This window comes from Piliocolobus tephrosceles, chromosome 9, assembly GCF_002776525.5.
Source record: "Piliocolobus tephrosceles isolate RC106 chromosome 9, ASM277652v3, whole genome shotgun sequence".
Taxonomy (NCBI): domain Eukaryota; kingdom Metazoa; phylum Chordata; class Mammalia; order Primates; family Cercopithecidae; genus Piliocolobus; species Piliocolobus tephrosceles.
In genome coordinates this window covers 35,435,296-35,461,305 of record NC_045442.1, presented here as the reverse complement: position 1 = coordinate 35,461,305, position 26,010 = coordinate 35,435,296, and the positions used below count along the sequence as shown (strand labels likewise).

At 53.7% G+C, this 26,010-nt stretch overlaps 1 protein-coding gene across 1 annotated transcript; it reads right to left on the bottom strand.

Annotated features, from left to right (window-relative positions):
• Positions 1 to 322: 322 nt before the first annotated feature.
• Positions 323 to 20,617, bottom strand: LOXL4 (lysyl oxidase like 4). Its single transcript, XM_023206366.2, has 15 exons — positions 20,499 to 20,617; positions 15,106 to 15,414; positions 14,398 to 14,576; positions 13,318 to 13,523; positions 11,795 to 11,833; positions 11,433 to 11,652; positions 10,613 to 10,796; positions 10,281 to 10,435; positions 9,412 to 9,579; positions 8,220 to 8,382; positions 6,200 to 6,443; positions 4,998 to 5,113; positions 4,205 to 4,341; positions 3,703 to 3,814; positions 323 to 1,621 (listed from the first exon to the last, which is right to left on the bottom strand). Exons 2-15 carry the CDS (start codon positions 15,380 to 15,382, stop codon positions 1,551 to 1,553), a joined length of 2,271 nt encoding a protein of 756 aa, XP_023062134.1. The 5' UTR covers positions 15,383 to 15,414; positions 20,499 to 20,617; the 3' UTR covers positions 323 to 1,550.
• Between the last annotated feature and the right edge of the window lie 5,393 nt (positions 20,618 to 26,010).

The following is a 26,010-nucleotide window of genomic DNA, read 5'->3' as shown; positions in this document are numbered from 1 at the left end:
TCTTGTGATGTGGTGGGGGTAGTGCTGTTGTAAATCTGCTCCATCTGCTACCATTTATTTTGGCTTTGCAGCCTTGATTATAAAAGTTTACAGTCCTCAGACTTTACCTTCTTGTCCCTATCCTTCACCCCTTAACCTTTCTAACCCATGTTTCAGCTCTGAGCCTGGGGAGGCTGACTGGGAAGCAGTCTTATGTCTGATTGGAGAAATGTAGATGGGCAGTCACGAGAAGCATGTGTGCCCTGTGCATCCCAGGCCCTGGCTCTGTGGGAGGGAAAAGGGTAGGACTGTGGTTTTGGGGCATGTACATAATCACAGCTGATTTGGTCTTTGTAGCAGTCCATAATGAGCAACCTTTTTTGGCATTAGGGTGTCAGTCCTGTAAGGATCATCACTAAAGTTTGTCTCAGTGGAGAAAAGAGCAAGAATCATGTCAAGAAGACCATGGGGTTTTATTCTACTTGAGCGAGAGCAAATCACAGCCCCATCAAGCAGGAATGGTGGCCTTTCCCAGGTTCCATCCTTAACTACACTGACTGTTCCTCCTTCTGATTTCTCCATGGTCTTCTGTCTCTCACTCTGCCAGACTTGTTTTCATATCTCCATAGAGATGAGTAGCTTGTTTGATGTTCTTTCCATGGCAAAAATTTATTCAATGCAAAGTTCACTTCAGACACTTGGTTGGGACTTGAAGCTTAGACCAATCCTGAGATGCGTGGTGATCCTGAGAGAGATCAGACTGCCTGCCAGGTAAATCGTCCATATTTTTTCCTTGGCAGAGGCCCTGACATGGCCTGGGATCCATGTTACCTCAGCAGTCTTTCTGCTTGGCCTACTCTTGCTGCTCTGTAGGAAGGCCCTATCTGGCCATTTCTGTGAAACTTGCCCCTTCTCAAGCACTCAGTAACCGTTGGTGTTGGCCCATCAGGCAATAAGGGGATGCCCGAGGTCTGTGCTTCCAAGGATAATAGAAACACCCATGTGTGTGGTAGGATAAAGGTAAGGACATTAAAGAACAGAGTGTGAGAGGTGAGTTGTAAATAGTAACAGATGAAGAAAGGATTGGATCCACCAGCTTCTCTGCCAGTTGTGATTTTGATACAAGTTGTGTTGCTTTGAGCTCCTAGCAGAGAGCTAACACTACCTGCTGTGTATTTTGGTATTCTGTCCTATAGTCCTCCAAGACATTTGCAAAGCACCACTTAGATGGGGGACTGGGCCATAGTCCATCCCTAAAGAACTGAAAGCTCCTGAACCCCGCATCTCTGTGGCAAGATTCAGAGATGACTGGGTTTCCTTATAGAAGAGGAGCTCAGCTGAGCAAAGCCTGGAAGCCACATTCCAGGCCCTTAGGGGGTAGGCCCAGTGCCATCCTGAAGAAGCAGTACCATCTGGATTGGTGATCTTGCCATCAAAAGGCTTCCTGAGCAGGTTCTTGGTGCCCCTTGGCACTGGCCCTTTTCCTCTGAGTTGGGACTCTGAAGGGCATGGCTCCAGTAAGCTGAGGTATCTGGTGTATTGGCAGCAGCTAGGAGTGTGCAGTGAGGGCTTCAGATGAGGTTGTTCCTGAGACGCTGTTCTTGCTCCAGGGAGAGTTCTGCATTGGCTGGGTATGAATTCCCTGTGGGCCAAAGGAAAACAGGTAAGCAGCCAACCTTACCACAGTCTTATCCCTTCCCTGACAACTTACATAGATCCACTCTGCCCAGCTCATCCTTTATATCAAGTCAGTCATGGCATGGGCACAGACACCAGTCATTCTATAGAAATAGGCCTGGGACAGTTGTGTGGTTTCAGGAACATCAGGAAGAACAGGCTGTTGATTGGAAAGGGCTGTGCTAGTTATTCTCCTTTGCCTCCCTCCCCAGGTTCTTTCTCTCCCCTTTTTATTCTCTGTGCCCTAGGAAGCTGACCCCTAGCGATTACATCACTCTGGTTCCTTTGTCTTCTTTTTTTTTGTTTGAGTTGGGTCAATGGAAAGCAACAGCAGAAGGTCAGAGGGTGGAAGGAGAGAGGCCAAATATTCTTTCCCCTACTTTGGCCCTGTGGTTCTGGCAGTGATGGTCTATGACTCCTGCTCCAGCTAGGTTCACCCTCCTTCATAACTCTGGCTTGCACCTGGCTGCAAAACAGCCCTTGCCCCTCTTCAAGCCTAAAGCAGATAACAGTTTTCTACTTTATTTATGCTGGATGTCTCAGCACCCCTTGTTTCCTTATAAATAGTCCTTTAATTAAGTAACCTCAGACTCTCACCTGAGTGTGCCTTCTGTTTTCTGCAGGGACCCTGTTGGGTCCTAAACACTGGCAAGATGACCTGCAGGACTGCATTATTTTTCTTGTCCTTGTCACTGCCTGGGAACCCTTGCAGCCTGATTCCAGCATTATGGAGGATCTGCTGTCTCCGTGTGTGTAGACTTGGATTCTAGTTCCTGGTTCCTCTCAATATCCCTGTTTCATTTAAGTGGCAGCATAATCTACTCAGCCACACAAATTCAAAACCTTAGACTGTTCTTCCTTTTCTCATTTTCGTCCATCTGTTGCCACGGTTATTTTTTGAAAACCTAAATGATCTTTTGCCTCCTTGACTGAAATTTGTCAATAGTTCCCAGAAGCCCACAGGATAAAATCCATTATCTTAGAACTATCACAACCCTCCCTGCAAAAAGCTCTAGTACTTAGTAGGTTTGAAATATACAGCCTCATTTTACAAAACAGAAAACTCGGGTCGATTTCCTCACTGTCCTCCAGCTAGAAAGTGGTGGGACTGGATTCGGGAACCAGTGACACCTTCCGAAGCCCAGTCCTGTGCTCTTTCTTTACTCCTCCCATCTTTGACTTTGGCCCCTCCTTCAAAACTCAGCTCAAATACTACTTCTGTGAAGCTTGTGCTAGCCCCCATCTGGTTGCTTTCTGTCTGTGCTTGCTCAGCATTCAGTCCACACATTAGTAGTACTGGGGCTATTTGCATGTGTGCATACCCCATCTGACACTTACATTCCCAGTGTCTGGGGCACAGCGTTGAGCACAACAGTGAGCCTTAATAAATGTTTGTTGACTGAATGAACAACTCTGCCCATCCCACCGCACATATGCAAGTATGGGTGTGAATGCACATCCCATAGCAAATATAGGCATTTTTAACCCTTGAAGATAGAGGGAGTCTTTACTGACAGGTAGAACAGCCCCTCTTCTCTGACCCCGCTGGATGATGATGCTTCCTTTGACTGATGCTACCAATCCTGTAAGTAGCCCTGTTTTCCATGGTCCCCTTCTTGCAAGCAGTGATCACAGCTGGAGACAGCAATACAGAGCAAGAGGACTTCTACTTTTACCTGTGAGGACCCTAACCCTAACTTCTACCTGAAAGAGAAAGGAAAAATAATGGACTGGAAAATACTGACATGGCTTAAGGTGACAGGAAAGATTCTAGGACAGATTGGAAACTGAGTTTATAATCGAACAGCCTTAAGTGCACACAGGGATGTAGAAGATGTAGTTACTGGGTGAAGCCAGTGGTCTGACCAGTTCTAGAAGTCTGCCTTGTAAGATGTCAAAGGAAATGCATCTCTCCTTCCATCCATAGCCTTTTACAAACCACACACGTACACGTCACACACTGGAGTGTGGGAGCAGAGAGTACATTTACAGTCTTCCAGCTCCCTGAGCCTATACATGACTGATTCCACAGTGGCTCGGAGTTACCTGTGTGGCAGTTGTGCAGCCAGACCCGATGCCCATCATACTTGCAGCGGCACTGCATCATATTGTTGGAGAAATCTGACTCTGCCACCTCATAGTGGGGGTTCACAATCACCTGGAGTGAAAGAGGGGACAACTGAAAATGGATGGTTTGGTTTCTGAATGAGTTGACTGTGGCTGTGATAATCCCTTACATGTGTTTCTATTTGCTTCATTAATTCTTATAATTACCCAGGCGGTAGGCACTGATGTTCCCATTTTACAGATAGGGACTGAGAAGTTCCAACTGAGAAGCTGATTTATCCAGTGTTCACTGAATCAGGACTCAAACCCAGGTTTGCTGGATCCAGCTTGAGTGTTACTTCCCTAATAGGACAGCTCCTTTTAGTGACAGGCCTGTCGGAAACCCTATATGGGAAATTCTCTCCCTTCCTTTGCCCTCAGGGAAAGTTTTAGAACATCTGGAGGAAATTGGGCTCTGTGGGGAATCCCCCAGCCACCTTACCTGGAAGATATAGTTCCCAGGGCCCACGTCTGTGATATCCACCCACTGGCAATCAATGTCATGCCGGTAGGTGTCCCAGCAGCCTACAGTCACTCCCTGTTCCCCAAAGTTGGCACACGCGTAGCGCCGCTGCAGTCCTGTAAGGAAGGGGACAGCTTTTGAGACAGGAGCAAGCACTCTGCTAGGTCTTTTACTTGCTTTACCAGTTCAGTGTCATCATGCCTGGTTCACAGATTAAGGACCGTCAGAGCTAGAATCCTGCTATGAATCCAGCACCATAACAAACCACATTTGTGACAAAGGTATGATTCATTTGATTCGTTTGACTGCTCCAGTGCAAATCCCTGTTGAACTAGGAACTGTGGTTGGAAGATTCCAACCCTCCTGTGCTAATTTATTTGTGCATCTGCCTATCCATCCTTCCAACCCTCTGAAGATCCGGTGTTTACCATGCAGTTCCTAAGGGTTAGGACTGCGGGTATGCAGACAGGAAGCAGACAATGCTTGCCCTCCGCGAGCTCAGCAGAGATAGGACAGGTCTGCAACTCTTTTCCAAGACAGAAAGTGCTGAGTGTTTTAAAAGAAGAACAATGTGCGTGGGGAATTCAGAGGAAGTAAAAACCCCCCGTGTAAGATTTCAGAAGGTAAGAAATTGCCTTGATTGCTAACTTTTCAAGCCAGGGTCTCCAGGTGCCTTGGGCTGCTGAACAGAGTGGAGAGAAGCCTGATCCCAAAGGGGCTGAAGAACATAGCAAGAGGAGATGCTGGTAGGTGCTGACAGGAAACCACATACCTGTGGGGCAGTTTGTGTCCTCCAGACAGAAGCTGGCCTTGTGCCCCTCAGCCACCTTGGAGCCATTGAGAGTGAGGAGGTCGTAGTGGGTGAAGACCTCAATGCTGTGGTAATGCCTGCAGAAGGGATAGAGCTGTCAGTGCGGCAGCAACAGGAGAGAGGGGCCTCTCTGGAGGGGCTGGTAGGGAAGACAGGCACCAGGCCCCATCGTGACCCGAGAGGAAACTTAAAATAGTAGGCAGTGCCCTTCTCCCTCCCAAACCCAAGATTAGTATGACACACAGCCTACTTTGCTGGCTTCCATGCCAGGCAGCAAGCACAGCTGCCCCCATCACCTAGGGTCTCAGCCCAGGCAAGAGGTAGAAGCCCTGCCCTGGTCGCCTCCAGGAGGCTGGTGCCTGACAGCAAGGCCTGAACTGGAGGGAGAGGTGGGGCACCAGGTCTCTGAGCAGCCTAGGAGCTGAGCTGCTGGGAAGAGGGTCCCTGTCAGCCTGCGACCAAATTGCTACCATTGTTTCCAATCCAGTTATAATGACAGCTCTGTTCATGTTACAGGGAAAGGTGCTTATTATCTCAGGCGAGACCAAGTCCCAAAGTCACTGCCCATTCCTCTCCACTTTCTCCACCCATGACTGTGTTCTGAAGAAAAAAAAATGCTGCCTTTGTCACAGGCATTGTCTCTCCCTCTCTCTGGTCTGGAAGCTCCTGATAGGAAAGAATGTTCATTGTCCCTTTTTTAGTGCCAGTCTGTTCATGCTGTTCTTTGAGGGCCTTGCCTTGCTGCTGAAGGAACCAGCGAGCTTTTCCTGCAGAGCCAGCACCCTGGATGGGATGTCTATTTTGGGCCTCCAGGTTCCTGGAAGTCCCCACTTTACCTGGCTTCTGAAGACAAGGCCTGTGATCCAACATAGGAAAAGTGTCAAATACCATTCTAACAGAACAAATCTGCTGGCGGTGACGCCTCTGTGGGATGTTGCTGTGGGAAACAGACCCCACGGGCACCACTGACATAGTGAAGGTGAGAGCGATGGTGGGGCAGGTGGATGCCGCTGTCCTCACTGCCTCCTGCAGGCAAGGCCAGCAAGGAGAGCGCACACCCCTCCCTGGAAAGCTTGCCTGTGGCCAGGGAAGGACCAAACTGCTCCCTGGACCCTGTTTTTTGTTCCTAACCCTCTAGTGCCAAGGCATGGGCAGGCTCTAACCTGTGGCACTGGTGCCAAACCCAGCTATCGCGTCCAGTCTTTGGACGAAAGTCTGTCCGGCCCAGGTTGTAGATCTGTGTGGAGAAACGCAGTAGGCGCCGGTATCCATAGGGCCAGTCCATGTGATCTGCAGACTTGGAGAGGCAGTTCTCCTCGTGGGCACAATACAGCTGGCTGAGCGGGCGGTCCTCCAGGTAGGCTGTCTCCTGCACTAGCTGGGCGTTCATCACCAGGTCTGGTGCACCTGGGGCAGCAGAGGTCATGGCAGTGACTTAGAGGGTGGAAAGGCAGCCAGTCTTAGTCTCCAGCACAGAGGGCAGGCTTGCCCCCGGATGAAACCCTCCGGGAGGACCCCAGAAAAAAGAGCAGTTTTAAGAGTCAGGAGATGGTGAGTTCTAATAATAGTTAAAGGAAGTCTATCACCTTAACCTGGGAGGCAGCTACAGTGTCATGGTTAAGCTTGCTAGGTTTGGAGCCAGGCCACCTGGGTTCGTTCTTGGCTTTCTGACTGTATAATTCACCAGCTGTGTAACTGCTTAACCATTTTGTCTCTCATTTTCATCATCTGTAAGATGAAGATAATAGTGATATTAATGTGATGACACCTGTAACATGTCTGGCCCACAGTAAATATGCGGTTGAAGTAAGCTAGTATTTCTTTTGTAAAATGCTTTTAAGTCTGTAAAGTGCCTTTATGTAGCTTAGTTCATATAATCCTCTCAGAAAGCTCTGCTGATACCTAACTTGGACACTTTGCCTGTACTGTCACTAAAAATCATTATCACTAAAGTAGTCCTGGGCGGAAGTGAGGCCCTGCCACACCGCTGACCACAGCGTGCACGCCACCCGGGCAGGCCGGCCGCAGCTTGCCCCAGGCTGGAGCCATCTGCTCCTGGCAGTTGGCCATGTGGGGCCCTGTGGTATATATTGGAGAGAGCCAGGAAGTGCCCACTGACAAAGAGTTCCTTAGGGAAAGAAGGTGAGCTTTCAGAAAGAATGAGAAGAGAAAAAGGAAAGAAAGCAATGTGAAAAGCCAGGGAGGAAAAGCAGGTGGTTACAGAGGCTGCAGGTTGGCTGGCTGTGCCCAGCTGTCATGAAGCATCCATCAAATGTGTTCAAGAAGGGAGCTGCCACTGTAGGCAGTGGAGCAGGGAGGGGTTCGAGGTTCCCAGGAAGGGGAGTCGAGTGGGGAGCAGGCTCCCCACGTGCTGGGAGGCCTTGGTGACGAGGAGACCCACTCTGATGCCCCATCCCTGCAGGGGAGGGTCTGATGGATGGGCCTAGGGTTCTCACCAGCGTTCCCTGGACAGAAAGGAAGCCAAGAGCTCACTGACAAAGGTTAAGGATGTCTTGGTGTTGAAATTTGGCCAAGAAGAAGGTCAAGTGGCCACTTGGGTTGATGCTATCTGTAGCCTTTGGACTGGGTATAGTCCATCTTGGCACTGACCTGGTTGGGAGATGTCAGAGTTGCTGCTGCCTTAAGAATCTGGGTTTGTGGGGCAGAGCAGTGCCACAGATGGCCTTGTCCCAAAACCTTTTGGGTAAATCCCACAGCTCAGGAAGAGAACACACATCTGGGCCTTGGCCCCGGGTGTGCTCATATTTATATGTCCTCTACGACAGCTTTCAAACTGCTTTTCTGACTACAAACCACAGTAAGAAATACATTTTATGCTGTAACCCAGTACACATATAGTTCCAAGGAAAAACTGCCCTTGCTGTTTTCTGTCCTGTTCCATTGTTTGAAACTGTTGTTCATAACCCAAAGTTGAAAACGGCCGTTCTGTGTCCTTGTGCTTTCTCATGTTCTCAGTGTTCTTTCTCACAGTAACTCCGTGACGGGGCAGGGTATGGATCCTGATGGGATGGGTGATTTGGCCACACAGCTGGGAAATGGCAGAGCTGGTACGTTCATTCCCCCATGCTGCTGGCCGTAGGCCTGGGACCAGCATGCAGGGCCTTCCCTGAGGAGGAGCACAGGCCTACCTGTCCCCAGCCCTGTGAGCCCTCCGTCACTCACTGTCCATGCAGGTGACTCCAGCCAGGAAGCGCCCGCCGCCATGGGAGCAGTGCACCGGCCCATGCCTCTGGCACTGCTGCAGGGCCAGTTCTGTGCCTGAGCAGCGCACCCCGCTCATCACCACCTCTTGGGCCCTCGGCATCCCCGACCAGTACCAGGTTTCCTAAGAAAACAGCCAGTGTCACCCAATCAGCGTGACTTTGGAGTCACCTCCTGACTCCCATCTGAGGTGTGGCCCCAGTCATACCACCCCCACCAGGTTGTGTCCAGCCTGGGCCCGAAGTCTTTAGTGATGAGAACCCATATTCCCTGGGGCAGTCCATGACACATTTGGACCCTTGTGATGTTAGAAATCCCTTCCACGTATGGAAGTAAAAATCCACCCACCGTGGCTTCCACTACACGCCTCCCTCTTCCAGACAGCAGAGGAGGGTCCTGTTCCCCATCCTTCTGCCTGGGGGCTGTGCTCCCATTTCCCCAGCTGCTCCTCAAGCGGCCCAGATCGTCATTTGTGCTCAGGGTTGCCCAGTCGGCATTGTGCGGCAGCCCAGTGTGGGTGCAGGTGCAGAGGTTTCTCTTGCAGTCACACCTAAGTCCTCTTGATTTTATTTTTTGATGTATTTTAGATCTATCCACTTATTTCCCCTGGACTGCCTGGTCCAGTCCAGCCTCATTTCTCACCTGGGCTACTAGAGTAGCCTCCTGAGTGTGTTTCCTTGCATTCATGTTAGTCTCCACCCAACTGTTTTCCAAACAACAAAGGAAGAAATCTTTTAAACATGTGGTTTGCAAGTTTTGAGTGATCTTGCCCCTGCTTCCTCTGCCCTCATGCTTGACAGCACTCTCTCCAGAGCCACTCTACAACCCCTGGCCCTGATTTCCTCAGCCGAATCGAGCTTTCTCTGGCCACAGGGCTTTTGCATAAGCTGTTCATTCCTCCTCCACCTTGTCTGACTAACTTCTATTCATCTTTCCTGCAGACACAACTGTGTCCCTCATTGACCATTTCATTAAGGACTATGTCTTCTTGTTTACCACACTGTTCCCAACACTCAGCATCATGTCAGCTCATAGTTTCACTCAGTCATGAATTGCCAAATGGGTAAAGAGGCAGCAGCTTTAGCACAGGAAGTTTTGGGCCTCAGTCCAGGAGGGTGAGAGGTCATGCGGAAGAAACAACACAGGAACCTACCTTGTGGGCATGGATGGCAAAACCCAGGCCGAGCTGTCGGCAGGCCACCATGGCTTCGGTGAGCCCCCAGTTTTCACTGCACACACTCCCCCAGCGTGGGACCCCGTTCACCTCCACCTGCACCTCCAACAGCCCCTCCTCAGGGATGCGCCCACCAGCCAAGCGCACCTGCAATGGTGAGGGGTGTGTGAGGAATGGGGTAGCCCTGCAGGGAAGAGCTTAGGGCTGTGAGCCTGGAGGGCTGCTCAGACCAACTCACTGTGTTGCCCTAGACAAGACAGTCCCCTTCTCTGCCTTGGTCTCCTCTGTAAGGTAAGGACAGTGCAGCAGGTAGTCTCTAATGTCCCTGCCTACTAGAGAAATCTGACTCAGAGTGCCTGGACCAGGGGCTCTTCCTCCTGCTCTGGCACTTGCCCTCCACCATTAACGACAACTGGCAATTTGCAAAGGGCTTTCATGCCCCTCGCCTCATTCACAGTGACCCCCTGAGAGCGTGAACCCCATTTTACAGCGGCACCAGCGACTTGCTCACAGTCCACATTAGCACTGACACTGCCCTGAGCATCCCACACAGACTCCCTCGTGCCGACAGCCCTGTGGCTGTCTTTCCTAGGCACCTTCTTTCTCAGCTTCACAGGGGACCCGAGACGGGTGTGGGAGAAGCACATCCATCTGCAGAGCCCCTGTGACCTCTAACATTTCGGAGGGGCTGCAGCCAGGCCGGCTGTAAGGGAAGGCAGACTGGTGCCCAAAGCAGAAGCGCTAGCCGCTTCTCCTGGACCTCTCCCCGCTAGCTTGATGTGGTGTCCTGGGGGCTCCCCAGGGTTTCCTGGCCCCCAGCCTGAGGCCATGCTCAGACCCAAACTCACCTGATTCTGAAAGCCCATGTTAGGGACATTGCACCTGACAGCAGCATCATTCTCATGTTGACAACCATTCTGGGACCCTTCTAGGGCAGGGCAGTCGCTGAGGGTCCGCTCATACCCCCTGCAGCGCACCTCACTCAGGTGGATGGGCCCTAGCCCTAGACAGGGAGAGAGGTGCTGTGTACAAGGCTCCATCTCCGTAACCCCGCACTTGTGGCTTCCCCTTCACAGAGGGGGAGAATTTTCTGTCCTGGCCCTGTCACCCCAGGGCCTTCAAGACATGGACCAGTGGCATACCCAGGCCTTCTCACCCCTCCCCAGGCCACCTCACTCACCTTGGCCCAGCCGGGCCCCAAAGAGGGCCTCCCGAGCAGAGCCAAAGCCCAGCTGACGACACACGACACTGGCAGAGATGAGGTTCCACCTGTGGTCACAGACCGTGCCCCACTGGCGGTTCACGAGCACTTCCACCCGGCCCTCGCCCACCTGGGCCCCGGAGCGCAGGCGCACCCTCAGCTCCTGCTGGGAGAAACCTGCTTCAGGGACGGCCGAGGAGGAGGCAGCCAGCAGGGGCTGAGCCACCACAGCAGGATCCCAAACGGGACTCCTTCAAGCTCCATGGCGGTGGCCAGAGCCAAGGGTGGGGAGTTCCAGTCCTGCCTCTGACTTCCTATAGCTGTCGTCCTGAATAAGCTGTTTTTCTTGATCTCCATTTCTTCAATAACCAATCACCACCACAGCCTCATCAAGGATGTCGTGTCAAGTGTGGCGCTGAGGCATCTGTACCACCTCACGAGGCCACCCCAGTGCGGCGCTGAGGCGTCTCTACCGCCTCATGAGCACTGGCTGATCTCCTCTTTATAACAAAGGAGCAGGCTCAGTACTGGCCCTCAGCGGGATGTAGTTAGGATTTAATTACTGTTTTTATGGTCACCTTCTATTCAAGGCGGGTGATGTCAGCTTTCCATTTATGGTAGGGCTATATATGATCCCCTTTAAATACATTCCAAGGTTCTACAGTTCTGTGATTCACTCTCCTCCTCCCAGTCTGGCTCCTCTCTCCTGCATGTCCTGGACCTCCCTGCACCCCTCACCAGGCAGGGTCCCGCCCGTGCCTCCAAGCTGTGGTGTGGGTGCAGGGCCCCCAGTGCTCACCTCTGCCCGGGACCCTTTGCGTTGTGGCTTTGTCTTCGGTGGGCGGAAGCGAGGCCCCGCCACACAGCTGACCACAGCGTGCATGCCACCTGGGCAGGCTGGCTGCAGCTTGCCCCGGACTGGAGCCACCTGCACCTGGCAGTTGGCCATGTGGGGCTCTGTCCCCAGGCAGGTGACCTGGTGGATCCAGAAGGAGTTCTTATTCGTCAGGCTCTTCAGCCTAGAAGACAAGGGAGATTGAGGGTGGAGGAAGGGCTGAGGGAAGAGCGTGAGGACTGAGGGAGGCCAAGGTAGGAAGGAGGGGATGGAGGCCCTTCATGCCACACCCTGTTGCTTCCTCCCCCTAGGGTGCTGCTCCTCACCTAGATTTAGGGTCCCTCATCTTCAGATCCCAGACTTTCCTGTTATGGGAGAAAACAGATAGGAGATAAAAAGGGTGTGGAAGTCCCACCCCCTGCCACCTGGTTCCTCATAGTTGTCCTTAAGTTTGCACAGGACTTTACATTTTGTAAACTTGTTCATAAATCGTATTTCAGTGCTGAGTTTCACAGCAGCCCTGATGGGGTGGCCACCTCACAAATAACAATTTTACAAGGAAGGCAAGCAAGGTCCCTCAGCCAGGCCTAGAGTGGGGACAGGCGGATCAAGCTTGCCCTCTCCCAAGTCCAGAAGAAGGGGAGCATTTACGGAGGGCCCAAGAGAAGGGGCCCTCTGGGGACAGGTGGGAGGTGAAGGCCTTGCTGGAAGCCCCAGAGACACCCAGGCTATCAGGCCTGCCCTCCTCATGGGTGGCAGGTGAGTCAGCGAGACCTAGGTGTGCAATTACCAGGCACGGGGAGTCAGGCTGCATCCCAGGATCCCCAAGCATGGAGCCAGGGGCTGGCCACCACTCATGTTTCCTCAGGACAGTGGTCCTCTAAGTCAAAGACACAAGGACACTGCAACAAGGGCCTTCTAACCCTTTAGGGAAGCAGGATCAAACTGATTGGGCTGGATGAAGCAGATGACTCACATGTACTACGGGAGAGTTCTCCCTTGATGAGAAACACAAGTCTTCCCTGACACGGATCTGGCAGAACCATGACTGTGGCTGTCGTTGACTGGTAATCAGCTGTGAGAGTTCAGCCGTGTTTCTGACAATATTTTTATGTCTCCTCTCTCCAGGCTCCCACCTCATGCCTCGCTTACACGCAACCCAGTCACAGCCTGGCTTGGACCAGAGCTGAGGAAATTCATGAGGGAAGAGTTGGGATATTCACAGTGGCATTGAGGATGGAGGCCCAGAGGCCCTACCCAAAGCCCTGAAACCAGTCACTGGCTGAACTGAGGCCAGAACAGTTTGTCTAAATTCTACATGTGGGTATCACTGAAAGTATCTGCAGGGAAGTCTAGGGTTTTAACCGGGGACACGCAGTTTTATGTTCGATTGTTTTCACGGGGCCGGGAGGGGGCGCACATTCTGTACCTAGTCAGTTCTGTTTACATAATTCAACAGTGCAGTGTTTACTTTCTGTTTCTAGGTATTTCCCAGGATCCTGAAGGTCCTCCTCCTTCACTTTCCTGTTTATTATTCTGAGGCACCCATGAAGCAGGAAATCTGGGCACATTTCTCAGTAGGGCCTGTTTTCTCTCCCCCAGTCCCAACACCTGCTGGATGTCCTGCCACAGACAACACCACTGCCACTCAGTCCTCACTGAACTCTGCGAGGTCCCACATGCCACACACATCACACACTCACCTGTGTGCACACTTACTTGCCCCTTACATGAGTCCACACTCAGGCTCATGCACACACCCTACATCACATGCAGGCACATGCACACACACTCAGTCCCTGCCCCACAACCCTGCCTCCTGTGGGGCTTACACCAGCCGCGCTCCTACCTGTAGTAGTGGCTGTCGACAGGCACCTCGCTGGGGAAGCCCAGCATCCCGCACACCACCCTGCTGTTGTTCATGGTCCAGCCCTGGTCACACACCTGCCGCCAGTGGCCCTCATACTTCACCTCCACGGCTCCCTCGGTCACTGGGCTATGCTGCTTGGCACTGGCAAGGATGGGCTTGAGCCGCACCTCCTCCAGCCGCCGGCCCTGCAGGGTGCACAGTCATCGGTGGGCCTCGGGACTCCCCGCTGCAGATCTTCATGCAGAAAGGCTGGGGCTTGGAGCTTGTAGAGACCGTCCCACCCAGCCCCATCATTGAACAGGCCAGGAAACTGAGGCCCAGAGAGGGGGAGGCATTATCAAAGGCCACAGAGTAAGTTCCAGGCAGAACCTCAGCTCATCTAAGCCCTTTCCCACAGTTCCTTGAATTTGTCAAACTGGAGAGAACTAGGCAGATCTGGCCCTCCCTGGGATCAGGATGGGAGCCCTTGGAGTTTGGGAGGCTTTTGCTGGGCATGGAAGGGCCTTCTCCGTGCCACCCTGAGAGAGCTGAGATGGGCATAGACCAGCCACTTGAGACCATAGCAGGATCCTTTGGCCCACAAGACCCCCAGCCCTAGCCCTGGGATGACTTAGACCAGTACAGAGTCCCCTTCACAACGTGTTTCAGTGACCAGCTGTCCTGAGGCTGGAGGCTGCCTGGCAGCAGAGCCCTGCCCTGCCCGCTCCTGTTTGGCTTGGGCTGTTTTTAGCTCAGGGTTGTTTGTGCTGGGAAGAGGCAGCAATTATGGCCAGGCCTCGTGGATGAGGGAGCCCCTTACCCCACTGCTGTCTCCCTTATGGGAGCAGCTTCTGTGATTCCCAGTGGGGTCAGCTGTGGTCCTCTGGCCTGCCTTGCCTCAGGCTGGGGCCCTCTATTTATGCACCTGCTACAGGGCACACTCAGGAATCGGGGCCCCAGGGATGATGCTCAGTGCAAACTGCACCCTTTCCCCTTGCTCCTGTAGGCCTACCTTCTGGGAGGCTCTCTGTCCTCTGACCCAGCCCTTGGCTCAGACCAGAGCCTGAACAGCCCCCTCACCTGGGGCCCAAGGGCATTGGAGACGGTTTCAGAAAGGTAGCCACGATGGCGCCTGGGGTGGCATATCACCCCTACGTCTTCAGAGTGACTGCAGTCACTGACACCCCAGCCATTAGACCCGCACTGGTCCAGGGAGCTCTCCGTGCCCACACAGCGCACATTGTCCAGCCAGATGGGTCCTGTGGAGTGGAGGTGATGCTCAAAGGTGGCACAGAGAGGCAGGTCACAGGCTCTGCCTCCTGCATAGGACCCCATGCTTACCAAGTCACCTCTTCCAAACCCTGGGAGAAAGTGGCAGAGAGGAGGAAGTTTGGGTCTCCTGGGGAATTTGTATTTATAACCCTGCCTGCTACCTCCTTTGGGCACTGGGTCTTACAGAATCTGGTTTTGGAAAATGCCAGGTAGCTCTAGGAATCAGACCTACCCATTTGCCCATTTTTTTATTCAACATTCTCTAAGCACCCACTGTGTGCCAATTGCTATGTTCAAGGAACTTGGAGTTTAGTGGTGGTGACGGCGGTGGCCTTATTACAGGAGAGAATGGGAGGGTGGGAGCAGGGGCTATGTGCAGCTGAGGCACTCAGGAAATGCCTTGTGGAGGAGGTCACGTGAGCAAGGAATCAAAGGATGGGTGGGTGTCAGTGAGTCCAACCTGAGAAGACTGTTACCATCTCCTTGCCATCCCACTGGGTGGCACCAGTCACTCACCCTCCCCTTGGCCATACTTGGCACTGTGGGCCCAGGTCAAGGCAGCTTCGAAGCCCAGCTGGCGGCAAGCCACTGTGGCCTCCTGGAGAGCAAAGTTGTCATCACACACGGTGCCCCACTGGCCCTGGTGCAGCACCTCCAGGCGGCCCTCCTCTGGCTTGCTCTCTGGGCCCACCAGCCGGAGCTTGGTGGTGCCCAGTGACTGTGGCCTGCTGGGAGGGGGCTGGCCTAGCAGCAGCAGGAACAGAGAGAAGGTGGCTGGTGGGGACCACGCCATGGTGACTTCAAGGACAGCTGAGGTCAAGATACCTGAGGAATGAGTAAACATGACAGTGATCACCACATGACAGTGATCACCACCTCTACCCAGATCTCAGGCCTCTTCAGCAATTTGGCAGCTCCTGGCAAGACAAACCAAAGAAGACCCCCTGAGAGAAAGAGAAAGAGTGAGTGAGTGAGAGAGAGAGAGAGAGTGTGTGTGTGTGTGTGTGTGTGTGTGTGTGTGTGTGTGTGTGTGTGTGTGCATGCATAGTGGCATTAATTGAGTCTGGGCCAGTTTAGCTGATTTGGCTCAAATCCACCACATTTGCCATGTGACCCTGAGGAAGCTTAAGCTTAACCTCACTGAGTCACAGTCTCCTCATCTGTAAAATGGGGATAGTAACCTCCATCTCACAGTGTTGTTGAGTGTTAAATAAAACACTGTATGGAAAGTGCTTAGCAAAGTCCTAGCGTTGGCGAGTACACAATAAACAGCTGCTATTACATACCTAAAGTCTTATGTGTAGGTAGACGAGGTCATCCACCCTTTGAGTCATGGGGGAGCCCCCAGGGTGCCCTCAGGTCAAGACTATCTACCCCGGGGCACTGCCACCACCTTCTGATGTTCCTAGCACCCTAATCCAATGTGTGAAATGTCGCCTTCACCCTAGAAGGCACGTGGAAGGCTGGAGCAGAAAGGGCTATTCGAGGGGCATCAAGGACTCCACCGCTCCTTGGCTGTGTGGGTCGGGCAAGTCTCTTCAACTCTCTAAGTCCTGACTGTCTCTTTTTCCTTTTTTTTTTTTTTGAGATGGAGTCTCGCTCTGTTGCTCAGGCTGGAGTGCAGTGGTGCAATCTCGGCTCACTGCAACCTCCGCCTCCCAGGTTTAAGCAATTCTCTGCCTCAGCCTCCCGAGTAGCTGGGATTACAGGTGCCCACCACCATGCCCAGCTAATTTTTTTGTATTTGTAGTAGAGACGGGGGTTTCACCATCTTGGCCAGGCTGGTCTTGAACTCCTGACCTCGTGATCCACCCGCCTCGGCCTCCCGAAGTGCTGGGATTACAGGCGTGAGCCAGCACACCCGGCCCTGACTCTTTATTTCTAAAGTGAGGAGATGGAACCACGTATCATCTGATCCCTCCTGCAGCTTGGATAGCCTATGATAGCCTCGCATCCATCTAGGTGTATGATTCGTGCAGATTCAATACACATTTTTGGAATACTTGCTTCAGGCCAGGTGCTGGGACACAGGAATGAAGACATCAAACACCCTCCCTACCTTCATGAAGCTCAAGCAAGAAGAATTAGGGAAGCCTTTCAAAGAAGGGACACTTAACCTGAGCCTTATTGGGCGAATAAGATTCTCCCAGGTGAGAAAAGGGGCATTCAAGGTAGAGAGAAGAGGGCTAGGAAAGAGGGAAAGAGGTGAGTTTGTGCAAGAGCAGGAAGTGCCCTTCTCTTACCCCAGACTACAGTGTGGGGGTTTGGAGGAGAAAGAGATGGAGGGACGAGCTGGGGCCAAAGATCAAGGGCCTTGTGTACCACACAGAGGGTTTGCCTTCATCCTGTAGGAAATGAGGGGCCAGGGGAGGGTTTCAGGCAGTAAACAGAGAGGGCCTCTGTCTCCAGGAGGCTGTAATCAGATGTTCTTTGGGTCCTTAGAGAGAGGATGAGGCTGGGGGCAGTTCCTCTCCCCCTCACACAGCAGCCTTGGTCCTGGGACCAGCAGGTGGAGAAGGGCATAGAGGAGAGAGTCACAGCTGGTTAGAGCTGCCAGACACCTCTGGAGCCACCAAAGCTGAAGCTCCTTCACCAAGGCTCTGCTGCCGAGGGGAGCTGAGGCCAATCTGGAACGGGATGGAGAAGACGGGCTAAGAAAGCTCATTCTGATGAGACCTGCCTCTTCCACGGCCATGGGGGGAATCATGCAGCTCATCCGCTTGAGTGGGAAGGTCTCACAGGCCCCTGCCACTCTCACTTCCCTGGATGGCATCTGCCCCACTCCCTTGGCCAGCAGGGCTGGGTGGAGTGGGCTCCTAAAAGTGCACTAGACAGGTTCTGGGAATGAAGCTCCACGGGAGTGGGGATGTGTCGTGTCCCCAGTGTCCAAAATAGTGTCAGGTGTGTAGGTGGCGCTCATTCATATCTGTGGTTGCATGGGTGGGAGGTGGCAGCACAGTGCTTGAGAGCACAGGCTGGACGGTCAGACTGCTGGGGTTCAAATCCTGCCTCCACCAGTTCACGTCTAAGTGATCTTGGGCCAGCGATTTAGTTTCTCCCTGCCTCAGTATCTCCCTCTGAAAAGTGGGGATAATAATAGCAACTATCTCATAGGAGTTTTGTAAAGATTAAATGAAGAAACATTAAACCCTTAGAAGAGCAAGCATTCAGTAACAATGAACTATTATTATTATTATTATTATTATTATTATTATTGAGATGGATTTTTGCTTGTCACCCAGGCTGCAGTGCAATAGCACAAACTTGCCTCACTGCAACCTCTGCCTCTCGGGTTCAAGTGATTATCTTGCCTCAGCCTCCCAAGTAGCTGGGATTACAGGCATTCGCCAACACGCCCAGCTAATTTATTTGTATTTTTAGTAGAGACAGGGTTTCATCTTGTCTGTTCTTGAACTCCTGACCTCGGGTGATCCACCCACCTTGGCCTCCCAAAGTGCTGGGATTACCAGCGTGAGCCACCGCACCCGGCCAACAATGAACTATTATTAACAGCTACTGTGAGAGCTATGATAGAACCATTGGTCTAGATTGGTCCCACCTCCTCTCTATACAAAGAAGGAAATGGAGGCCATGTCCGATCTCAACTGCAAGTCCTTGGCACTCCTCTTTGCAGCATTCTCTAGATTTGCCTCTTTTCCCTCCACGCACACTACAGAGCCTAGATGCTCCCCTCTCCACTCCCTGAGACTGTGTAGGGGCTGCCTTCCCATTCTCACCTCTGCAGCTCTCCCCCTCTGACCCCTCCCACACTTCCTTTCCAGACTGAAACACTGTCTTCTGCATGTCAGGGCCTGTGGGGGCTCCCAGCTGGCTGTCCCACGAGCAGAGTGCTCTCCATTCCCTCCTCTGTGCTCCCCGGAAGAGGAGGTAGATAGCCAGGGACTGAGCCAAACCACTCCCCAGATGGCAAGAAAGGATGGGATGGATCAGGCTCAGGTCCCTCAGCTGTTAGGACCCAGTGGTCACACTGGGTCTCGGCTGAGTGATGACCACACCTCCTCTGCCACCCCCAGGAGTCAGGATGCTCCTATCTCTGCCACCAAATTGTGTCCGGTGTCAATTGTTTTCCTTTCTCTGAGTCTCAGCTACAAAACCTATAAAATGAGGGGATGGCACTCGAGGGCCCCCCTATACAACATGCTCTGATGGGGCCCAGGGTAGGCTGGGCAGGTCTGCTGTTTGACTCGTGGCTGAAGTCCCCGCCCCGCTGAGGAGGTCTTATTACAGGCTGTGGACAGCCCCAGGCCAGCAGCTCCTTCCTCTCCAAGGGACCAACCTGAGGGCATGGGAGGGCTTCTGCTGTAGGACCCTGGGGTCTGGACCAGGGAAGCTGCCTTCCATGAACGCTGCTGGAAGATAGGGGGATGGCAGCGGGAACCAAGAGTCAGATGCAGGGAGAGCCCCTCTTATCGGCCTTCCTGCCCACTATAGGCCCCCCAGAGCTTTTGCTCACACCAAACTATAGCCTTCATCTCCCAGCCTCCAAGCCTTTGCTCTCTCTGTTCCTTTCCCTCTAAGATTGTTAAACTCCTACACATCCCGCAGCACCAGCTCAAATGCCACCCCCTCCATTAAGCCCTCCCACAAAGCCTTCCACAAAGCATACTGTGTGTTTGTTTCCTGACGCCACAACCAGACTGTACATATCTGTTCCCCTAGCACTGAGCACAGAGAACCAAGCTGTGCATCCTCCCTCAAAGAAGGAAGCAGCCTCAAAAGTGGCCGTTACTTTCCCAAATGAAGGAGAAGTGGACAGAGAAGGGAAGGAAGGTGGAGGGGAAAGAGGAGGGGAGGGAAGTGAGGATAATAAATTACACATTTTAAAATACAGATTAAATACTTATCTCCATTTTACAGACGAGAAGATAAGGTCCAGGGAAGTCAAGTAACTTGCCCAGTCAGGATTCAAACCCAGGCAGCCTGGCTAGACGCCGGGCTCTCAAAACCACCAAGAATGAATGTTGGAAGAGGGGGAAGAGGAAAGGAAGGCAGGGAGCAGACTGAAATTCCACCGTGTTCTGGTGGATTTATGACCCAGGCCCTGATGTAAGGGCACTGTGCAGAGTGCTCTTCACTGAATGCCACCGAGTGACAGATCCAAGACCTTGCCAGCTTGAGGCACAGAGGCACCTGCTCCAGGTGTGCCAGGAGATGCTGGGACCTGGCCTGACCTAGCACAGGTAGGGAGGGCTGGAAGACAGCAAATGCCTGTATTCAAGAGAGAGCATGGGGGGTGCTGTCCTGAGGGCCAGCAACTTTGGGATGGCTCATCTCTTCACCGCAGTTCGGCAGCTCTTCTCAGCAGCCTCCTCTCAGCCCTGTGGCCTCCCCGGAGTTACTGACTCTGTGGACCCGAAGCAGTGCCAACAAATGGTCTCTGAGCTGTACCTGTCCGGGCTAGGAAAGGGGGGGCTCAAAGTCTTCTGTCCCCTTCCCTTCCGTGTTTCTGTCACACGCCGACCCCCAACATAGCTCCGGTCTGGATAGCTGGAGAGCCCAGATCAGCCCTGGCTCTTTGTCCCCCAAGTCGTAAGTGTGACATCTGAACCTGCCTTGCCCCTTCCCTGTCTCCTCCCTGGGAGAAGGTAGAGCAATGGTTACACACGGCCACAAACAAGACATGCAAGCACCCCTGAGGCCTGGGCGCACCACTCAGGGCGGGCCTTGGGCCAAGCTCCCAAACGTGGTTACTTGTCCAGTTGGAAGCAGGTTGGCGAGCGACTGGAGGGCTGGGCTGAGGGTCCATGCGACCCCCTGGGCCCAGTCTCCAGGAACCCTCAGAGGACTGCAGACCCACAGAGAGACAGAAGTACAGACGGGACAGCAAGAGGCAGACCAAGAGGCAGACGCGGGGCCAGGGGCCAGGGCCAGGCCAGGCGGGGGCTCACCAGCTGGAGCGCGGACGGTCCGGGGCTGGGCGGGCGCCGCGGCGGAGCAGCGCTAACGGGCTCCCTCCCTGGGCGCCCTGGGGCCTTTTTATCCGCCTGCCGCCCGCGGCCCCCCAGCCCCCAGCTGGCCGCGGAGGAGGCCCCGCAGGCCCCGCCCCGGCGGGCGTGGAGTCCGCGGGCGCCCCGCCCGGCCTTCCGCGCGGCGCCCCCCGCAGGGACACGGGCCAGGTGGCGGGGGCGCCCAGCCGCAGCCGGCGGGGCCGGGAAGTCCCGGGGGCGGGAGCCGCAGGGGTGGGGGGAGCGGAGTTCCCGGGAAAGGGCGGCGCGGGGCCTGCGACTGTTTCGCAGGGAGGGCCGCTGCGGCCTCGGGAGTCCCTCTCCCAGGCACAGTTGCCTCTTTTGCCGAACGAGGTAGTGACGCTCACCTAGAGTCCCAGTCCGTGAGTCCTGCTGAGTGCCAGGGCCCCCGGCACAGCGCCCTTCGCGCGGGAGCGCCCGGCTGTCACAGGGGCCGAATCCCACGAGCTCGGTTTCTTAGGACAATGTGGACGCTCTTTCGGGGAGGCCCGGGGCTCAGTTCAGAGAGGTCGAGGTGGCGCGGTGCAGCGGTGCCCTACTGCAGGAACACGCGAGTCCCCCGAAGTTTACTGTACTAAATACCGCGCCGCGCCCTCTGTGTGAAACTCCGTGCTGCCCATTGTGCAGTTGGGAACACTGAGCCCCAGGCGACGCAATTCTAGGAAGTTTGGGTTTGTGATAGGCAAATACACAGTGAATGCGAGAACCCCTTCACGGAGCTGAGTGATGTAGTCCTGGCCCTTGTCAGACTCACGGGAGGAGGGTGTTAGTGCAGAGAGCAGGGACTGTGGAATTGAAGAAATGTGGACATGCCTGACAGAGGAGTCCCATCAGCTGAACTGAGCACTTAGGTGCCTGAACCCCAGTCCCAGCCCCCAGTTTCTTTACCCTAGACCTGGTCCTGCCCTGAGCCTCAGTGGCCCCATCTGTAAAATGGACAGAGGGTTCCAGCCTCCGGGTTTCCTCCCTAGGCTCAGAACTGCCCAACCTGGTCTCCCCTCTTGCTCCCACCCTGCCTGAATGTCCTTCCAAAGGTTCATTCATCCCACAAGCCTTTATTGATTTTCTCCTACATGCTAGACAGGGTGCTGGAGTGCTAGACACTGGGAGGGGGCCTTCCCAGTCTGGTGGAGAAGGCAGATGTGCAAATAAGAATAAGCCTGGACAGGCAGAGTGTGATAGAGCTAGGATGTCGAGATAGACTTTTTCGATCCTGGGTGACAGCCAGGTCTTAATGACCCTGCTGCCAGGTACCTGCCATCCACTCCTGGCCGCCCATGTCCAAGATGTCCCCCTAGTGCCCCTGCCCCACCCCAGCTGGGCCAAAACATTCCCTGTGATGAATCAACAGGAAAGAATGCTCCCAGCCTCGGGTCAGTGGCAGCAGCCCAGCTCCTCCCCCAGGGACAATGAGGCAGCTGTGGGCTTGGGTGCCAGGTATGCCTAAGCCCCCTCCTAGGGCCCAGCCACCTCTCATGCTGAGCCAGAAGCAACACAGAGGGTTCGGAAACGTGGGCTCTGCCTGCTGCCAATCGCTCACCAGGCCTGGCTGCCCAGAACTAAAAATACCCTGGAGCACAGGGGCCGGCAGAGGATAAAGACCAGGGAGTGAATGGATGTTGCCCTGAAGTCCTTTAATTGCAAGACTCTGGGCAGACGCCAAGGCTAGGAAGCAGTGGAAGTGGGGATCTCTAAGGCATGCGCTGTGAGCTCCCAACCCTGAGACGTGAGGGGCTCTGGTCCCAGCCCCAGCCCATGGCATACTAGCAGTGGGATTTTCTCAGCTGAGTCTTCACCTCCTCATCCTTAAATGTGATTGCTGTGGGGGTCAGATGGGACCACTGGATTCATCTCAATCAGCTTTGATTTGATTGAGAACGCCCTCTTCTTCCCTCCCACCTGGCTATGCTCACCCAGCCTCAGCCCAGCACCTGTGACCCTCTCCACACTCCTTATATAATGGTCTGTGTCTGCCTTAACTCTGCCCACCCCCTCCCCCCAGCGTCTTATTTACCTCTAAACCCAGATCCTGTCACAGGGCTTGGCACATAGCAAGTGTTCCAGAAGTGCTCACGGATTCAATAAATGGACCTAGTAGTGTGTGCCAGTTTCTGGTCCCTCAGACAAGCCAGAGGTGATTCATATCTTGTCCTCAAGGAATTTGCAGAGTGGTGGGGGAGACAGAGCCACAATCAACCAGCAGGACAAGGCATCATCACCATTATCATCATCACGGCTGGCTGGGGTCAAAAACCCGTGCACAATGCTTTCATCACCTCCTGTTTACACAGTGAAACTGGGACACAAAGGGGTTAAGTGACTTGGCCAACATCACACAGCTGTAATCTGCAGAGGGGAGCAAGTGATCAATGACAGCGAAAGCACAGGGCTGTGTGGATGCCGAGCAGGGAAGTCTGAGGGTTGAAGTCTTCCCAGAAGTGCCTTGAAAGGTGGATCGGATACACTGGGTAGAGAGGTGGCAAAGCGGGGTGGTCAGGAATAACACTTTATGATGCTGTGGAAGCCGTGAAGTATCATGCAGGTGTGTGGAGTTACCGCAGCTCCCCTCATCCCTCAGCTAGTACCCAGGGACTTGGGTGTGTAAGCATCACCTCTCCCTGCCTCCTCCCAGGGAAAGGAGCTAACATGAATCTCTTCCCCATGGGGTGCTTCTCAACCTTCCCTTCCTGCCTAAGCCAGGGTCTGTACTTTCCTCCCAAGTGGGAGGGCCAGAATCTCCTGCAGAAAGCAGTGGCCTCCAGGGTGCACCTGGGTGAACCTGGTGGAGTGCCCAGTGCCCATGCCTGCTGGCAAACTTCCTCCTCAGCAGCCTTCAGGACTCAGTTCTAGCCTCACCCCCTTTGTGACTCAGTATGGAGGAAATTGTATAGCTTTAAAACTGGGCAACCTGAGTTCTAGTTCTGCTTCTGAATTGTGTGGCCTCGGGTAAGTTATTTCACTGAGCCTAAGGTACTGCCTCCTGCATCTATTTGTCCTGCTGTTGCATTCCTGCCCCCTCTAACATTCAGTGCTGTGGCAATAGCCCCCACACTGCTCTCAGTTTTTCCCTGCATCTCACTCTTCCTGACATCAGTCTTTCTAAAGTGTCTTGCTCTAGCTCAAGAATCTTCAATTGCTCACTACTGCCTGCAGGAAAGGAGGAATCTCCTGTTGCCTCTACTCACTTCATTTTCCATATTCTACCTACCCTTCAGGCCTAACTCAGATTCCAACTCCTCCATGATTTCTCCCATGAAAACTTGCATGAATGCTCTCAAAGTAGAAGGTGCTGGAAAAGTCACAAAACCAAACCAGACACAGTGTTTGCCCTCAAGGAGCTCACTGCCTAGTGAGAGAGATGACTCAAAGACATAGCTTAATGGAACGTGGATTGAGATAACAGAAAGTAGGACGAAAGGGGAGAACAAGCCATTTTGGCCAAGGACAGGGTTCTCCTTTGAGAGCAGTTTAGCTAGGAACAGGGCTTTTGTTCAGGGAGAAGATGGGAGCTGAGGGGGTTTTGTAAGATCATGAAGTTGGGGGAGTGGGGAGGGTGGATCTAGGAAGGCTGGAGGGGTTAGTCAAGGATATGGTCTCTAGGGAGAAAGGAGAGATGAGCTGGCTGCAGTAAGGAGAGGAAATTCGGGGGAAGAGCAGAGCTCGTTAAAAAGAAATTCTAGGAAGTTTGGGTTTGTGATAGGCAAAGTCACCCTCTCCCCTATTCTCCTGTGAAAGCTTCAGAAACCCTGCATAAGTCAATCAAGTTTGGAGCTGGACAGGCCCACCCCAGCATTTGCAGGGCCTAGGGCAAGACTCAAGGGAGGCTTCATGCCATGAGTCAAGTATTTTAAAGCCAACAACCAAATGAACCCGTCGTTAAGTCAATCATGTCTATCCTCCTACCTTGACAAATACACCTTTGGAAAGACCTGGAAGGTCAGGTTTGCATTCAGAACTCTCCACTCCTCGGAGTTCTGTATGGAACACGCTATGACAAGAGTGTCTGCCTCTGGCCTTGCACCCTGGTGTGCTCCTCCGCAACATATCCTGCCCCGTCCCACACAGCAAGGGCCCTGTGCTGTGACAGACATGCAGCACCCTCGGCTCTGTGCAGAACTCCCACAGACAGCTGTCCTGTGGCTGCCCCATGCCTGGGTGCACACTCTGGCACAGGCACAGGCCGCGCTCAAGAGGAAGGGCTAGAAGTGGGCTCTGGCCTCCTGGGCAAAGAATTCCAAGAGCACGGGTTTGGAAATCCAGTGGAAGTTCCTTGCCCTGTGACCGGCAGGGGGGAGGGGGATGTAATTGACAAGGGCCACGGTGATGCCCTCTGTAGCAGGAGGACCACAGCAGGGACCCTTGCCCAGGTCTAAGGGCAGCATGGAAGTGGGATTGTGTGGATGTGTGTATGGGGCAAGGGAGAGGATGTGACATGAAGGTGGGAATGTGGCTCAGAGGTGGGCCCTGGGGGAGAGTGAGGGGGCTACTCAGTCACTCAGCCTCCTTAGAGTCACACACAGTGCTCCGCGGCTGAAAGAGAGGAGAGGCTGCCCCCAGTGCGGGGCGTGGGCGAGGCGGGAGAGGAAGGCAGAGGCATTTGGTCTGGGCTTAGGTCGAAGATGCTGGCAGGGAGAGGGTTGAAGAGGGAGCAGCCCAGCCAGGTTACCTTTAGGGAGCTGTGGGCCACCAGAGCAGGGGCCTTAGCTGGGCGGGTAGGAGGGGCCGCTGCAGCTTTCTGAAAGGGTTGGGGTAGGGGTGGGATTTGGTTACAGTTGGGCTACAGGAACCTTAATCTTGCCAGGTACTGTCCTGAGCTGCTTTAACGCTTCACAGTCATACCTTTCTGTAGGAGGTGGGGGGAGAGGAACTGATAAGGGGGTTGGGGTGAGGGGACAGGAAGGAGTTTAACAAGCTGTAAGCTACGGAAAGGCAGAGAATAGGACTCAGATTCCCCACTTCCACCTCCAGGAATCCTGGCACAAATGCCCTGAATTCCCAGAGATGTTTGAACTCTGTAAGATCAATTGCTCAATGCACATTTCTCCCTCAGAGTCTCTTCCTGCCCCTCAGGAAGACACATGCTGTCACCCCATTTCTCATATGTAACTCCTCCTCACCTGGGGAAGCTCGGTGTCCCAGCTCTCCTCCTCCCCTTCGTCCTCCTCTTCCTCTCTCCCCTCAGGACCTCTTCCTGCCCTGCTGCCTTCCCCGCCCTCTCTCTCCTTCCTCCATCTCCCTCCTGGTCACACACCCTTTCTAAACTCACCTCCAACCCCTCTCCAGTTCCCTTCAAAATATATCTCCCCCTGCCAAGTTCCCTCTTTCCCCTCCACCCCCAGTGCCACCTGCAGAGCCCCGCTTTCCCTGTCTCAGCAGCTGGACAGAGGCACAGCGCCTGGATGTGCTTCTATTCAGGTAAATTACAGTCATCAGT